Here is a 17,578-nt window from a genome sequence, read left to right on the forward strand (position 1 = left end):
GGTCTCTTTAAAAGTGCTGTTATTCTGTTCCAGTGTACAATATAAATACAAGGGAAAACCCTTTAAAATAATTTTGACAGTTTACCCCATAAAGCCACGCCCCGTCCGCGTATGCTGCGGATGTATTGGTCCACGGATTCACCCCGCGCTCTGATTGGTCCATTCCCGTAGGTTTCCCTCAGAACTGCAAGACGCCGATATTGCGTTACATTGTAGCAAAATGGCGGCTGTCATTCAGAATCCACTAAAAGCGTAAGTAATTTAGACATTTAGGAAATGTGTGAAGAATTACTTTGTTGCCAACTTGTACGTTAAAACTGTGTGCTCGTGCATGTGATTTCCAGCCGTGTGCATATGACAGATTAAGCTGTCCAAATTCATTTTGTGTACTTCTTGCATGGCAAAGTAGCCTCGCATAGTTCTTTTATTCCACAAGATTTTAACATTTAGTCTCAAACATGCGCGTACGGCTGCCTGACATTGTGACTGCACGGGGAGAGCCTTTCCTCCACACGGTTACACATTCAACACGAGAGAGTGTCGTCTTTCCTGGGCTGTAAATTAATTTGAAAACTGTCGACAACGTGCCTTTGCGCCGCTCCGAATAATTAAAAGCCGATTTTCTTCGTGCTCGTTTGGGCACAGCGGCGGAATATCATCTGACATACCGAAAGTCGTTTATAGTTGGTGTGAATTGTCGACATGTCAACTTTGGCTCCTCCGAGCGCAGACGTGGTCAGGACCCGGTAAAGCAAAGGGAGGAGGCATTTTGTATTTGCATGCTTGCTGGCGAAATGGACAAAAGTGACAGCAATTTGAGTCGGCCGATAGAAACAGGCTGTCACTCTGGGCTCAGAACGCTCGCGCAGGAGTCAAATTTATCGCTCAACTTCAAAGAAAAGCTCCACCTTTCCCCCCTTTTCTCCTTTGTTCGTCTGTATTGTCTCACCAATTCCTCCCAGACACGACTGGCTTCCTGCTTCTTGTCATTTCTATCCTTTAAGCTACATAATAATCAGGCGTTTCTTGACGTGCAAGCCCGCACGGACGTGCGTTATCACCATCATGGCTCGTTTGGGACTGTGGAGGTAGAGCAGACTCGCTCCGCTGTGCCTTTAAGTGGAGGAGTGCTGGAGATTAGCTTGGTCCAGGATCCTGGGCCCATCTGTCAGAGAGATGCTCCGACAGAGAGGAAGTGTTGGGCACAAGCAGGAGAACCATCTGCTCCTCCATAGAGGTACCCTGGCACCTCCGTGGACGGCAAAGCGCAGGGAGTGGACCACACACCTTGCACATCACCCCCCCACACACTGTTGCCATTGTTGTTGTGACATTGTTACTACACCCTGGAGAGGAGAGGTGTTTTTAATACCTGGTTGCACACTTGAAACAATTTTTTTTCCCCATATGATTCCACGTAGTGTCTGAGGCTAGTTGGCTGGAATATTTGAGCGACTGAATGTGATTGAATTCAGAGGGTGGATCCTGTCCAAGCAGACCAGACCTGCACAGTCATTGCATGGTGCTCAGGCTGGTGGCTGAATGCAAATTTTCTGTTGAATCTGTATTTACTCATTAGTCGACTGAGCGTGCTTGCACTTTTCATGCAATGCCCTGCTTCACAGTTTCGCTGAGTCCCACAGGGAGTTGCCCAGTACAATCACAGCCACCTGAACAGCTCAGCGAAGCACTTGATGTTAAAGTGCTCCATGTAAATGCTGAATGAATAATCAGCTGCCTTCTACATCCTTGCGTTCTCTCAGCCTTTTTTCATAAGAGCAGGATTATTATTGGAAAGTACGTTTCATTATTACCTTTGTTGGACTGTTTCCCTCTCTTTTGTCCCAACAAGCTTTTGTTTGCGTCTGCTGTCAAGCTGCCGCTTCATCTCGGAGATGTTTTAGCATTCTGATGTGGAATGTCTCCTCGCTATAAACTGTGCTTAATGAAGTGTTTCAATGTGCTATAATTAGCCTCTGTCTTGGGTTTCTGACTTCATTTCACACGTTTGTCAGATTATAATTAGTCACACTTGACACTAATTGGATGTCGCTCCCGTGGACCAGTTTGACCTTTTTTTTTTTGTATTAAGATGATTCACATTAGGGAAATGAAAGGCGGGTTTGACTTTGTTGTAGAGATGTGGAGGATGAAGCTGCAGTGTGCAAGCCTGTGCACGTCCGTCTGTGAGGTCTGTCCCTCCTATGAGCATGGGAGGACAGTAATCTCCAGAATCTGCTGATTAAAATGCAGTCTGGAATATTTGATTAATAAAGAAGCTCATAAAGCTGCTCATTAAAATTTTAGCCACAGCTGGAGCTTTCTGCCGGTCGGACACATCTTCCATCCTTCCCCATTTGTTCGCTAGCTTGTCACTGGTGTTGAGTAGACTTTGAGTGAGTCAGGCCTGCTGTGTATTGGCACTGCAGTGTGGAGGTGTACGGTCTGGTTTTGCTCCTGCCCTCACCCAGACTGTGTTGTTCTGATTGGTGTAATCAGAGGTTGTTGTCAGGATGCAGTCACTCTGTAGGCCCACCTCCTCCTCCTCCTCCTCCTCCTCCTCCTCCTCCTCTCCTGTTATGTGGTAGCTCTAGTTTCCTGTGAAGGAGCAGTGCACCTGCAAATTTGAGAAACACAGCTGAAGAGACTGAAGTTTTTAGATCCGATTTCTCATTAATTCTTCAGGCAAGTCATATCTCCCGAGTGCTGGGCCATTTTGAAGTAGACGCTGGAGTTTTGTCACGACTGCAGGCCACTTTACGTCTGTATGGCTGCTCCTCTGCAAACTGTAGTTTGCCTTCTGATATGCAAAATGAGTGATGACAATGCTCACATCACGGACGCGGCCATGTGACACGGTGAACCGTTGACAGGCACATGCTGATAGCGGAGGCCCCACTGGCCACAAGATTTGCTTTTGCGCCTCGCGCTCATGCACACACTCACCTTCTCTACTCAGCTGGAAGACATTGAGGATGTGTAGCACATACCTCTGAGGCACAGTTTTAAGCCCTGCAAGGCATATGAGTGCTTCTAGTTCAGTTTGATTCCACACGCCTCTGCCACCTTTTAGGCAGAGCTCCACTTCAAAGGATAATTCTGGTTTAGCGTGTCTTGTCTCGTTTTTTTGTCGTTTCACTTCTGACGGTTTTGGTGGAACTGAATTTGCAAAAGTAATTGCTGAGACCTGGAAACACTGGATAATTACCTTTAAAAAAAGTGCAATGGTGGTATGTATGAGCAGTCAAGCAATCAGTTTGTACGCAAGCCAACAGTTTAGCCAGACTATTTAAATAGATAAGATAAATTTGAGGGCCTTGAGATGATTAGCAAATCAGAAAAATCTATATTTCTGCTGCGCGATGTTGAACACTTTCGTTTTTTCTTCTAAATTGCCTGGTAGATTTGGTTCTTGTCGACTCTAAAAATTACTCATGCAACCACGACTCTTCACAAGCAGGCATTGTTTCACTTTAAAAGGTCACAAGCCAAAAAGGCTGATCTGAACCGCTTCATTTGGAGGCTGAACTGAACATGAATGGGCTTGAAATGTTGGTAATCATCTGACATCGTACAGGCAACTCTGTGTGCACATTTATGGTAAGTACGGTAGGTCAAAGTTGAACCAGGAAGCTGCTCTGTAAACTGTGACGGATATTAACCATAGACAGTGTGAACAAGAACTGAACTGTTTGTTTTCTCTTGGTTTAAAATCTCTATGATCAGAAGATGACTTGTGCCTTTTGCCCCATCTGCTCCTAAATTTCAGCACAGAGTGCAGACTAAACATAATTGATAGTGGAAAAACAGAAACATGTGCCTCAAAACAGACAACAAGGGCAACGCTGTGAGCGCTCATGTGTAGTTGGTGTGTATGTGTCAGTGTGAGTCTCTTCCCCTGGCGGCATCGGTAGTGTGGGTCTTGTCACTCATTACAAGTGTCAGAGAGATCTCTCACCTCAGCCGGTGCACCTGCTGCTCGGGGCGGTGGGGGCCCTGATGGAGAGCCTGTCGTTTCGGACAGCCAGCACCCACCAGAAGACTCTCACCACTTGTTTGCTCACTGTCGCTCCCCTCCGACCCCTGCACAGCTCGAGAGGGATCAGCGTCCGCCCTCGGTTTGTTCACCTCAAGTAATCTGGGGGGGGGGTTTCTTGGCAGCCCCCCCACCCCCTGAGTGCGTACCCTTTGAGCATGCACTCGTAGCTGACTTCAGGGAGCGTTTACAGCTGGCGTGCTTTTAGTAAACTGATATGTCACACTGCGTCCCAGTCGGAGGCTGTGTGTTGATATCAAGGAATGGCAGCGAAGCCAACAGGTTAGCTCGACGGCTGGATTCCCCCTGCGCTCGGCCCACATATGGCGCAGCTCTGAGAAATGCAATTCAGCTGCGTGATGTGATGTCATTATTTTGTTACGAGCCAAATATTTATCTTTCAAAGAAATTCTTGATCAGGCTACTGGTGAAGATGTCAGACTTGTGAACTTGCTGCTTTATGGCCAATCTGTTTTGAGTATATCTCTGCGTGATTCCTCTTGTAAAAATTCCTGCATCTCAAAGGGTGAGAAAGAGCAGGTAGATGTGAGAAATCAGTGTTTTCTTTGCTTTGGAAGCACTGAGAAACACTGTTTGACATCTTTACAGGGCAGAGAGGGGTAGTGATGTGGTTATTAAATGCAATAAAGTCGCTGTCTTGGTATGATTGTAACACCAGGAAGGAGAGTCCCAGAGTTATTAGACTATTAGACATGATCTGCATGTTAGCTTTTAACCTTCTTTATCGCCGTCATGTCTTTTGATCTCCTCTGTTGTTTTTTTTTATTCCTCTCTCTCTCTCTCTCTCTCTCTCTCTCACACCTTTCCACCCCTGCACTCGCTCTGTACCTGTGTTTACTCTTCTCAGTCACACGGACACGAAGCCTCTCTTTCCCAGAAGCCTCACACACACATACACACACACACACACACACACACACTCACTCACTGTGGCTTTGTCTGAACTGCAGAGCAGCGGGCTTTGTGCGGGACAGCATTCCTAACACGGCTGTTCATGCGCTGGACGTCGTCTCATCGAGGGGCTGAGGGGGTAAAGACCAGAGAGAAGGAGGGCACAGTGGGATCTGGGAGACGCTGACAAATGGGACTCCTCCACCTCCACTTTAAGATTCCAGGCTCGACTCTCTGCCCCGCAGCTCATTAGTTTCACTTCAAAATGGCCGTCTTCCTAATGTTGTAATTGAGAACACGTGGAGGAACTTCATTACTTGGATTGTCATACTAGAACAGGCAGTAGCTATTATTTGCCCTGTTGAACCTGTGACACAACAGCAGACTGTGGAAATCACATACGAAGTACCACGCCATGATTCCAGAGTTGCAGCTTTTACCCCCATCTTTGATATAGTCAAATTAGAACCTGCCCTTGTGCTAGGCACTCTGCTGAGATTAATTAAGTAGGCTAATTACCATAGCAGGCGTGTGGCAGCGATTGAGGGCTTGAATGTGAAATATCCTCCCCCATTTCACTCTGAATATTAACATTGAAACCCCGAGGGACTGCCAAAATCTCAGCGGTGCTAAGAAAAGTGGAACTAAAGTGTGAGAGTCTCAGCTGCTCGCTGATCGGAGCACTGACTTCACATCAGACCCCACAGTCTGTGTTGTGTTTTGATAAACTAAACTCGGTCAGCGCTGCCGTAGCTCACACGGCCCGTCTAGAATCGGATCAGACAAAGAGCCCACAGAGGTAATAATATGTTTAACTTCAGGAGTGGGAGCAGCAGAGCTGTAACCGGGGTTGCATTGTTTTGTTTTGTTTTCCGTTCTGCAAAATTCTTCCCGATGGCGAGCTGGAAGAGGAGAGAGAAGCTCAGCTGTCAGTTAGAGACTTGCGTTGAACAGCGCAGATAAGAAGTTTGAACAGATGATAACAGCATTATGTGGGTTGAGGAGGGTTTCTAAGGGACCTGCATACAAATGTTGTAGCTGCTCCAGCTGACTGATTTAATGATCTGCAGCCAGCAAAGCAACAGGCCATTATCAAGACATTGATACCCGATAAAAGAAGAGAAAGGCTCCATGTCCTATCAGAGATTCTGTAAATATGATCACATCGTGGTCCTTCTTCGAACCAGCTGCCACACCAGTGATTCAGCTGTGTGGAGTCACCCAATGTCACTGACCTGATGTTACCCCCCCCCCCCCCAGGTTGGGCGACCAGTTCTATAAGGAGGCCATTGAGCAGTGCCGCAGCTACAATGCCCGCCTGTGTGCTGAACGCAGCGTCCGCCTGCCATTCCTGGACTCTCAAACCGGCGTGGCCCAGAACAACTGCTACATCTGGATGGAACGACACCACCGCAGCCCCGGTGGGCAAACACACACACCACACGCATGCATACACGCATGCATACAAAGGATGTTTTATGTGTGTTTTTTAGTCCATGAAGCTTGCAAAAATGATGTCTGGTGGCTACATAGCTGAAAGTATTATCTAGGGTTGTAAATAATGTATTTTCATTATTGATTAATCTGTTGATTACCTTTTTTTGCTTAATAAATCATTTAGGCAATAAAATGCCATAAAAAAGTGAAAAATTACCCTCATAATTTTAACACGGCCTGAGGTGACACCTTCAAACGGCTTGTTTTGTTCAAACCATCCAAAGCCAAAAGATATTCAGTTTAAAATGATGGAAAACAAAGAAAAGCAGCCAGAAGCAAAATATTTGGCATTTCAGCCATGCGACTCCAGGAATGACAAATAGTAAGATGATGCCTCCACAAGTAATGGATGGTTTGGTTTAGATTTTTTACAGACATTCATGAACCCCAGAGGGGAAATCCTGCTATGAACATCGTCCACCCCCTCGACTTTTCCTCTCTGCGCCACCAGCAGGCCAAAGTTTTCATTAATACTTGGGAATATCTACATGGTGGATTGCCACAAAATGTCAAAAAGACATTCAGCATACAGAGGTTAAATGCCACTGGCTTTGGTCATCTTCTGACCGTTCCACTAGTGCCACCGTGTGACTCTAGTGGAAAGACATTTTTTGACACATCTTGCAGTTTTGAATGAAATGTCCCAAACTTTGCTTTATGACCAAATATTTGCACAACAGTCCCATCAGTCTCAGCAATGTCATTGTGAGCATGTTAGTACGCTAATGTTAGCATGTTGCTCAAAGGGCCTTTGTGGCTTATTACAGCCTCACATGGCTGTTGACTCGTTAGCCTTTTTGCTCCATGAAGGGCTTAAACAATGAATTGACTGTGAGAATTGTATTAATCAATGTATTAATCTCAGTCATGCCTGAGAATCAAAATAGTGTAAAAGTCCATATAGTCTGTTTGAATTTTAGAGCTGGAAGGTTGTTTTTTTTTTTTTCAATGTGTTTGGGCTGAAACTGTCTCATTGCCTTGTTTACATCCGTTAATGTCCAGGTGTCGCAGCTGGCCAGATGTACACATACCCCGCCCGCTGCTGGAGGAAGAAGAGACGGCTGCACAACACCACTGACCCTCGCCTGGGCATCTACGGCCTCCATCTCGGTAAGATCCCGCAGCCCCTTCTCCAAACCACCTGCTCGTCGCTTTCTCCTCCTCTCACTTTCTCCTCCTGCTCAGCCCTCCTACCCCGCGCCCACCCCACCCGTCTCCCACCCACCTCCACCACCTCCTTCAGCTCATGTGATTACTGGTGATGATCTGGAATAATCTGGCTAAAAGCATATCGCTCTGTCTCAGCGCACTGAGCAGAACAGGCTGCCAGTCATTTTTCAGAGGATGAAATGTGGCTGTGTTCGCCCAAGCTGGTAAACTTGTTTTGTGAGAAGCAGAACATGTAATTAGATTTACCACTGCTGGGAGCAGCGAGACGGAGTTCGGCCACTGAAGACAGTATTTAATAAATGTTATGGAATAGAGTTTGGCCTTCTCTGACTGCCACTCGAAACAGCTCACTCAACACATTTACCTTCTCCTCTATCTTGTTTTCTCCTTGCCACCTCCCTTGCGGATGGGTTTTGTCTCTTTGTCTCTGGCAGATCTGTCATCTCTCCATCTCTCTCCGTAGTCTGTGTGTGTTTTGTCGCCAGTCTTCCTGAGCTCAAGTAACTGGTCCATTCTGTGCCCAAGGCTTGCATACCCAACGGGATGTTACACTACCCTCAGGAATGAACATGACAAAAGGCAGAATCTCACACAGAAACACTGTGTTACCTCTTTCACTGTCTAGTAGTGTCTCTAAAAGGCTGTGAAGAATCCATTGTGTATTCATAGAAATCTCCATGATCATGATGCCTTTAGTTCAGATTTAATTCCTGCAGTGCACACTGGAAGGACAAATGTTTGGGAAGTGGAGACAGTAAGAAAGAGGGAGAGAGTCTGGAAGGAGAAAGCAAGATGGAGTGATGCCATATGAACCAAGCCTTTGTTTCCCAAACACATCCCATTGTCGCCTATTGTTTTCCACTGAGCTCATGCTCGCTAAGACCCCGCCACCACCACCCCGCTGTCCCTTCCCTTCTCCAGCAACAACGGTTTGTGTGTGCTGTCTGCGAGTGCACAGCGGAGGGGAAACGTACCCTGATTTGACCTGGCGTCTCTTTCACGGAGCACGTTGTGCAGCTGGCCAGAGGTGGCCGGCACAGGCCAGCAGAGTCTGTCTCGCTGCCTCGGCTGGCTGTCTAACTGATGGTGTGCTAGAGACTGGGGCTGCATGCAGAATCAGCTCCCTGCTGCAGGCTGCTGCCGGCTCTATTTTTAGCCCCCCAGCTCCCATGGGTTGGGAGGGGGGGGGGGGGGTGGTCTGTCTCGTCGCGGAGAGTTGAAAGTCAACGTGTGCAGACACAATGGTGAGAGGCTGCCGCCGCATGGTGGAGGAGCCCATTTTAGAGGAGCTTCTCAAGCCTCCCTCCTATATCAGCCTCTCACTCATGCAGACCTCTGTTGCTTCAGCACTCCACATTCAATATTCTGCAAAAGTCTTTCTACTGGGCGCAGTGGTAAGATGGAGGGCTCATAGAAGGCTGGAGTCAGGGGTCTTTGAAGTGCGTCCTCATTTCAAACATCCACAAAGCCACCGGATGACCATGAAGCTGCCTGTGTAGAAGAGATTGTGTAAATAAGACCTCCCGATCTGACTGACTGTCAAAGCTTTTGTTTGCTCTGCTTTGTCTGCTCAACCTGTTTGCCTCCTACACTGTTTGTTTAGATCTTCAGCTCGCTGCAGGAGGAGATATCTGCGTGATGCGTTCAGGTTAACGTGATAAGCCACTTATCTACAGAGATTCCTGTGGACAAAGTCAGGCCAGTGTTATGGAGAGCTCGCCAATGACAATGCATTTGCTTTCAGAATGAAAATGTATGTTTTGTCAGTAATATAGTGCTGTGAAAATAGTTGTGATGACACATTCTGGTGCAAGCAAAAAAAAAAAAAAAAAGATGACAGCCGCTATAACAAACAATTGCTCCAGCAGTTTGCCACATGCTTTTATTAGGTCTAGTGTGATTGGAAGAGGAGTGACAGAATGGTAATGTGCCAATAGAAAGCTGCTCGCAGAGGTCAGAGATTGTATCACTGGTGGTTCTTGTCACAATTACAGCTCTTGATGGTGTTGCAGGGGACTGTAAGCTCATTCATCAGTAGCAGTGTACAGGTGCCGTTGCCTCAATTATACGTCCGGTGGAATGTTATGTTTACCTAAAGTGAACAGTGGAGTGATATTTTGATGATTCAGCACACGTGGCCTGTTTTTGTCTTTATGCAGAAGGAGGCCTCATGTCCAAGGACACCTTGCCCACCCAGAGCACCACGCTGGAGGCTCTGCTACGAGGAGAGGGTCTAGACAAGAGGAACAACTCCAAGAATGACGAGGAGAGTCTGCTGGAGATCCAGGTGAGTTGGTGTTTTTCTCTGTCTGTGTTCAGGAACACGTTTCAAACTAAAGACCAGTTAATCGGGGGATAAAAGATGTGTCACCAAGCTGATTTTGGGTCAGTGGTTAAGGTTGAAGTTGGGGTAAGTCTGCAGGAAATGAATGTAAGTCTGTGTCTACAAAAGTGACCCAATTCAACATTTCTGTGCTGTTCTGTTTAAGAGCATCAGCCAAACAGTTAAAATGTAAATGTTCAGCGATATCACTCAAACAGTTGAGGGCGCTGGCACTGACAGTGAAGTGTTGCGCCCCGACTGGTCGTCAAGGCATCTTGCCAAGTTTTTCCAGCTGACCTGCAGGGCTCGTTAGCTGACTGCTGTCTCACTGAGAGGCATTTTGGACAAACAGACTGCTTTAACTTTGAATTCACACTTTCTGATGATGATACATAATAATAAGTGATAGTCACGTAATGATGTCAGTGGAAATAGGAAAAACTTCAGTTTGACTTCAGTCTCTCTGTTTGTGCAAAACATTGCTGATCTCTGCTGTGGAAAGCAGTCATATCTCAACATCACACATTCCACCAAAATGCATGTGTACACATGACTATTTACAGGAAGAGAGGGCTTGGAGCATCGTTCCTCATCCCCTTTCTCGGGACAAATTCAGGCTCTCTGTACTTCAATAAAGAAACTGTCTCTGGTCCTTTTTAAGTAGCTCGATGATCTGAAAGCATTTCAGCATGAAACAGACATTTATGCAAAAACAGAATATACACCACTTGTGTCAACACCAGAACTGAAAAACTTTTCCATCCTTTCTGTTGCACATGTGTGTTTTCAGCAAACTGGTATTTTAATCAGAGCTGAGCGCTGAAATGCTTTTTCCTCTCGGCCTCTTTCTGTCTCAGAGGGTTCTGGAGGCAGACGCAGCAGAAGACGCTTTCAATGATGATGACGACTATGAGGTGGACACTCCCAAGAGGAGACATCGGGGCAAAGGAAGAGTAAGTGTGTAATACACACCTGTGGAGCGAACGTTGTGCAACAGCTTAAATGTGCATGTTGGAAGGCTCTTGGCTCAGATTTAACTGCAGACGACAGTTAAAAGATTTGGATGCTTTCCCTCAGGGTCGAGGTTCAGGCCGCAGGAGGGCAGATGTGGATGACGACAAGCCATACGTCTGTGACAGTAAGTGGAGACGAAACATGAGCTTCGTGTTTGGGTCATATGCTTTTAATTGGTGAATGTTCAGTGCCGAGTTTACAGTGTGCTAGTTTGTGTATTATCTGCTGATTTTTGACTTTTTCTGTCATTAAGGCCTTTACACACCGAGGATGTGACGAATAAACAACACAAAAATGCTAAATAGTTGTCTTGGAATATTTTGCATCAAAGCTGTGCGTACGGGCAGTGATGCAGATTTGTCACAGTTGCAGCACTTGTTCGAAATAGATTCTTACCATCTCACACTTTAAAATAAATAAATAAATAAAATGGACTAAAATTAAAAAAATTATGGATTCAACATAGTTCAGTGATGATGATCTTGTCCTCCTCCTCTTCCTCCTCACTCCACAAAAGAAGACGAGATTTTTGGTACATCCCATTTGTGCTGTGAGCATGAGAGGAGCACCACGCCCACAACATACGCACACGCACACGCACACACACACACACACACACACCATCAAGTCATGTTTTATTGGTTGATGCCTTATTCATGGTGCGAAAGCTCAGAAAAAATGACCTTGTTCTCATCAGCACAGTCAGTTAAGCTGGACAGTATATGCTATTTTATGAGACTACCCGTTTACCTGATAGATAGAACGCCACGTTACTGTACAGACAGTCTGCTTATTTAATTTCCTTTATGTATGGCAGCGCATGGTTTCCTTGTCCATATACAATAAATCAGGAAAAAGTACAAGATTGGCATTGAAGCAACCCTGGTGTAAATGAGCCCTTACAATCGGACTTCTTCTTCGTCCTCTTCTACGCTGTGTATGTGTCAAGAAGTTATTCCAAAAATAGCATCAGAGCTTCTGTTGTCAGACAGTTGACTCGCTGTAACTCAATCACCAGCACCATAACCACAAGACGAAACAACCACAACCACAAGATGAAACGAGGTGAGTTAGTGTCACTCAGGTATTCCTGTACATGCAAGTTGCATGTGGAAAATCCAGGCAGGGGGTATTGGATTGTGCTCTGTTGACTCCTCTTTAAAGACACTTACTCCTGCTGTTGTTGTCTCTTTGCTTTTCCTCTTCTCCGTTTCAGACAGATACAAACAGAAGCAGAACTCGAAATCTTCGACCTCAGGTACGGTGGGTTGTTGCCTCTTTTCAACAGTAGTTTTTTTTTTAGGACATTTGCTTTGATAGATTGAGTGGTTGTGTCACAAGTGCTGTGATTATTGATTTAGCCCCTATATTATCTTACTCTCCTCAAGCTGAAAAGTGCCCTTGGTGCTGTGAAACTGAGACATGGTTATTATGTTGTCTGTGTTTGTGTTTTATTTGACTGACTACTGTAATCAGACCCGAAAGCGCTTCCCTTTTTTCCCTTTTTGAAATAGAATAGTCGCCTCCGTTGAACTCCCTGAGTCCTGTTTAGTTTTCTGTGATTGATCAATATCAGTCTGCACTTTGTTTTTTTCTGATAATTCAAAAACTACTTGTCGATATTTTCTAGTTCTGTTGCTTTATAACTTCACCAGACATCACCAGCCCACTAGACACCGGGTGGGTGTACTGATAGTGAAATGCAACCAGTCATTGGTCTAAACATCTGTCCTCTGTTGCAGTCTGTGCGAAGCGCTACAGGAACCGTACAGGACTAAGCTACCACTACACCCATTCCCACCTGGCAGAGGAGGACCGAGCCGGAGAGAGAAGCTCGGTGGCGTCCAGATCGCCCTCTGTACAACAGACTGACAGACACAAACGTAAGGAATCAGACTGCTGCACCTCTTGTATCATGTTGAGAACATTTGGTTTTAAAAGCTAGCTCACAATAGAAATACAGAAAAGAGGATGCAAAAGCGGCACAGCATTCATTTAACTTTTAAATCTTCAAGATAAAATACAACAAACCAGAAGAATACACATACACAATATGCATTACATTCAAAGTAGAGAAAGAATCTGCAAAATCCAAATCTGCAGCATGAAAAAAGAGAAAGCTTCCCGTGCAGTGACAGTGTGCTGTGTGCATATGCATAAATAATGTATGGCTGATGGGATTAAGACTCCAGTGGAGGTTCTTGGAAAGTTTAGTTTCCAGAAAGCAAAAAGTTTATATTGAGCAAAGTAAGGCACAAGAAGTGTAAGACTTTTGTATCAGTACCAGAATACAAGTATTGTTTTTAAAATAGTCTGAGCCGCCAAACCGTACACAAGATAAAATCAACTCACCCTAAAACCTTTATATCTGTTGTAGGTCCAAAGGGTCCAGGTGGGGCCAGCATTCCCAACAACTACTGTAATAAATGCCAGGGCTCGAACAAGAAAACGGGTAAATCGGGGACTCCCTACTCAGCCTGCCGATGCACAAGTGAGTCCAGAGACACCAAAGTTTCAAACTTTTCTAGTATGTGGACGTGTGGGTGAAGGTTGTAACTGTGCTCTCACTGTGTCCATCTCCTGTCCAGCTGACTGCGGAGAAGAGAAGGAAGACGGGACTTTTACCGGAGCAGAGGAGCTGTTCGGCACCACCTCGGAGAGCGACACTTCCACCTTTCACGGCTTCGAGGACGACGAGCTGGAGGAGCCCGCCACAAACAGCAACGGAATATCCAACCGACACAGATAGAGAGAACCTTTAAAGATTTAAAGAGACAATTTTTTTATATGGATTAACCTCTGGCAAAAATCTGCTGCTTCTTTTTCAATGTTTTTTGTTTGCAGAAAGCACAAAGTGATAATTTCAGGACAGAAATGCAAGTGGTATTTTATCTACTGAACATTGTTGAATAATTTATGAACACCTTTTTATATATATAAATATATATATATCAACTTTGAAGGCGATGAACAACTGTCAGTGTTTCTCGACGAGTGACTTGGTCTCCATGCAAAACAGAAGATGTTTTTGGGGTGTTTTTCCCCCCCTCACTGGAGCAGAAGGAGCATACACGTTATGAACAAAAAAACAAAACAAAAAAACACTGGAAACATTTGAAAATTTGAAAGGCATAAATGATACAGTACGTTTGGGAGAAGATTGAATGTCATTGCAGACCCACACTTGAGCTACTGGATGTTTTTGAATCAGTAGTCGCTGTGACTATGAAGGTCTCTAACTCTGGATTAAACTTGTATGAAAATGAAGGAACCAATGAAAGGACTGCCACAGGCCACTGAAGGTGTTTGGAGATGAAGAAACCTATAAATATAGTCTTTACAGACATAGGGGACTAAATAAATGAAAGGTAAGCAACTGTTTTTTTTGTTTTAATATAAGAAATTCTGCAGATGAAGCAGTTCTGCCTTTTAATGAGTGAAATTAATGACATTCCCATCAGCTGTAGTTGCTAATAAGCAAATGTTAGCATGCTAACATGCTAAATTAAGTTGGTGAGCATGATTGTAGCTGCTAAACATTAGCGTTTAGCTCACCTCTGTCGCGGCCCTCGCGCAGCCTCAGAGCTGCTGGCACGGCTGTACACTCCTGTTGAGACGTGTTGCGTGTGAGTCTGACCCATGTTGTCTGTGTCATATACTGTAGGAGCACTCAGCACATTGGCATGTGGCCCAGGAGAGGGTGTGACCAGTGAAGAAGAGGATTTAAACTCTCAAAAACTAATGAGCCTTCAGGTCCCTCCTGATTTTGGGCCTAAAATAACAGACTGAAATGGATGAACAGACATCCACTGCTTCTACAGGCCATGTGGTTTAATTGAAGCAACTGCTCCCTTGACGATATGTATCGATCGTTTCTGAACATTTGAAATGTGAGTCGATCCAGCTTCATTTCATCCTTTCTGCACTGTGCTGGAGCTCCACTGAACTATGGGAACACTAAAGGCCAGGCCTTTCGGACTGTTTGTGCCCGAACGGGTGCATTTGGGGCCCCCGCAGCCCAGCCTGCCCACTCCTGCTCTGTGACTGTGTGTCTGCTGTGTGATCCGATGTGACACTAAGACGTCATTATCCTCATCACTGTGCCAGCCTGCCGCTCTGCACTGGAAACCAGCTCTGACAGCCATGACCCTCCAACCTGATTGGACCAGTGACCCCCTGACCCCCAGCCATAGAGATGGTGCTCAAATCCACCACTATTACATGCAGACCTCTGGACTACTGTATTAATACTCTGACATGGACGCAAAGGTTTTATCTTTCTGCTTCTGTCCCTCTGTTTTTCCTCTCTATTTCCTGGGTCTCGAATGCCTCACAGTAATTTAGACATTTTTTTTTTGCATCTTTTCTCTGTTGTATAATATTTCTATGTTTTGAACTCTTTAAAGTTTAATTAGTATGACTTCTTGGGTTTGTTCAGACTGTATTGATACCTCTGTCCTGATCAGGTGCACAATAGCCACAACTACTCAGGCATCTTTCATTTCCTCTGCTGTTGATTGTTCAGCCACGCAGCCCTGATTCATGTGATTGTATTCAGTTGGCACAGAGGGACAATAACGCCACACAAGAAACCTGTTCTAATCGACTCCCAGGAGGGATTTTTGGGATGCTGCAGTCTCACGCTATAGGAAAACATCGCAATAACAAGCTTTTTCTCGTCTCCGCTGATTTTGCCCGGTGTCACGTTCGCCGCGCAGAACCGCTCCACTTTCTGTTTGAAACAGCGAGAGTCATCTCATGTGCATCGGAAAACAATATTGTCATAGAGAGACACAACTCTGCCCAGATCCACATACTGACATAAGCAGAAGTGCAAACTGCATCTGTGACATTTCCATTGAGTGCTTTAGAGGGCCTAATTGCTTTATGACATTTAGAAGGTGCTTGAAGTTCTGTATCAAAAAGCCTTTGAGTCCATAGGTTGCACATGCTGTGTAAGATGTCTGTGTCCCTCCATGTGATTATTCAGTATCGCTGCGAAATAATAACCGCCGCTCCGTTTTTGAAGCTAACCATTAATCCTATGTGTCTGGTATGACCTGCGTATGTGCTTGTGCATTCACACCATATTTCTTCACTTCCCTCAGGGACCCTCCACACCGCGGTTCATCTCCTCTGGACAAAGAATGGATCTGAGACTTCTCAATTATGTTGTCTTCTTGTAGTTATGTGGTGTTTCCACTGTAATATGGGTAGTTGTGTCTTTTATCTTCCAAAGTCATGCCAGTAAGTGAAAGCATGTGTCATCAATCATAAACCTGCTAATTGTTACCTGCCGTGTACAAACAGGCCTAGCGTGGTACAGTTCTGAACAAAAGGAGAAGCTCCTAAATGCAAAAGTCAGTGATGTCCGCTTCGAATTATGTGTCACCAATCATTGAATAGCCTGTATACCTCGTCAAAGACACAGCAATAGGCCCTGGTACTCTCTTGTCAAGCCTGCCGGGGGTGGAGAGGGAGGATCGGGGTGGGAACGGAGCCAAGAGGAGATGAAATGGACATGACTGGGCGTTTGTTTCATCTTCAGCTGTAAATACGAGTCGAAATGGAGAGAATGAAGAAGTCTTTGTTTGTTAAACTATTTTTATTGTTCTGGAAAAAAATAAAGAATGAACGGTAATGCTCGATGCTGGGTGTCTGTTTTCTTTTCATTGAGAATGAACACTGGTCATTTTTGGAAAGGCAGCTGATAAGCAGAAGAATCCTAGACTGGATCAATAGGTTGGAGTGACCCTCAGACTCGGAGTTTGTGAGAGCAGTGCTGGCCACGGACTCTAAACAGGAACAAGATAACAAAAAGAAGCACGGAGCTCTTATTGATCCGTAGGTGCTGCGTGAGAAATCACAAGTAAGTCTGTGGAGCTTACAGAGCACAGGTCCCCAACCGTATTTGCGCCACGGACCGGTTTCACGTAAAGCATATGCCGGACCGGCATAGAAACAAACAAAACAAAACAAAACAAAACAACAAATTATTAAAAATACAGCTCACCATTACCCTGAATGTAGTTGTTGTAATTAGTGGGAGCCCTGCACTTGTTTCTTTTCATCGAGAAGGCTTCATTGCCTCATTTGCGAGCCTGTCGCCTCATATTACGCAGAGCGGACTTGGTGCGTGAGAATCACCTGAAGCGATAAACCCGTATTTTAAGTAGGACTGCTGATTCTGTCTCTTAAATGCAGCTTTCTTTCTCTTGGAAGTTGGAGGCTCTTCTTCTTCTGTCTCATCATTTGGCCTTTTCCTCTTTCCGAAGAAGCTCTCCAAAGACGTTTGTGTTTTACGTGACCGAGACGATCGACTGGACATGACAGCTGACTGGACCCAGCTGTTATTATCACTATCATTATCATTAGCGTGTGTGTCCCGGATCGGATCCCGGATCTGGATCCCGGCCCGGGTTGTTACTATTATTATCATTATCATTAGTGTGTGTTTGTCGGGTCGGATCCCGGGTCGGCCCCGGGAACTGACCTCCAGAAGAAAAACCACTGATAGACTTCAGCTTGTTCAAAACTCTGCAGCTCGACTATGAACCAGAACCAAGAGCAGAGAGCACATTAGTCTAGTTTTAGCTGCTCTGCACTAACTTCCTGTAACTGTTATT

The 17,578-nt window shown here is 45.3% G+C and overlaps 1 protein-coding gene across 1 annotated transcript; it reads left to right on the top strand.

Moving 5' to 3' along the window:
• The first annotated feature begins 172 nt into the window (after positions 1 to 172).
• On the top strand, positions 173 to 16,598 carry LOC143331422 (zinc finger protein DPF3-like). The gene is made up of 11 exons (XM_076748272.1): positions 173 to 252; positions 6,209 to 6,369; positions 7,448 to 7,555; positions 9,775 to 9,902; positions 10,796 to 10,891; positions 11,016 to 11,076; positions 12,169 to 12,210; positions 12,695 to 12,835; positions 13,330 to 13,443; positions 13,541 to 14,320; positions 14,617 to 16,598. The coding sequence occupies exons 1-10, from the start codon at positions 221 to 223 to the stop codon at positions 13,699 to 13,701; spliced, it is 1,044 nt and encodes a 347-aa protein (XP_076604387.1). The 5' UTR covers positions 173 to 220; the 3' UTR covers positions 13,702 to 14,320; positions 14,617 to 16,598.
• The last annotated feature ends 980 nt before the right edge of the window (positions 16,599 to 17,578 follow it).

This window comes from Chaetodon auriga, chromosome 14 (genome assembly GCF_051107435.1).
Source record: "Chaetodon auriga isolate fChaAug3 chromosome 14, fChaAug3.hap1, whole genome shotgun sequence".
Classification (NCBI taxonomy): Eukaryota; Metazoa; Chordata; class Actinopteri; order Chaetodontiformes; family Chaetodontidae; genus Chaetodon; species Chaetodon auriga.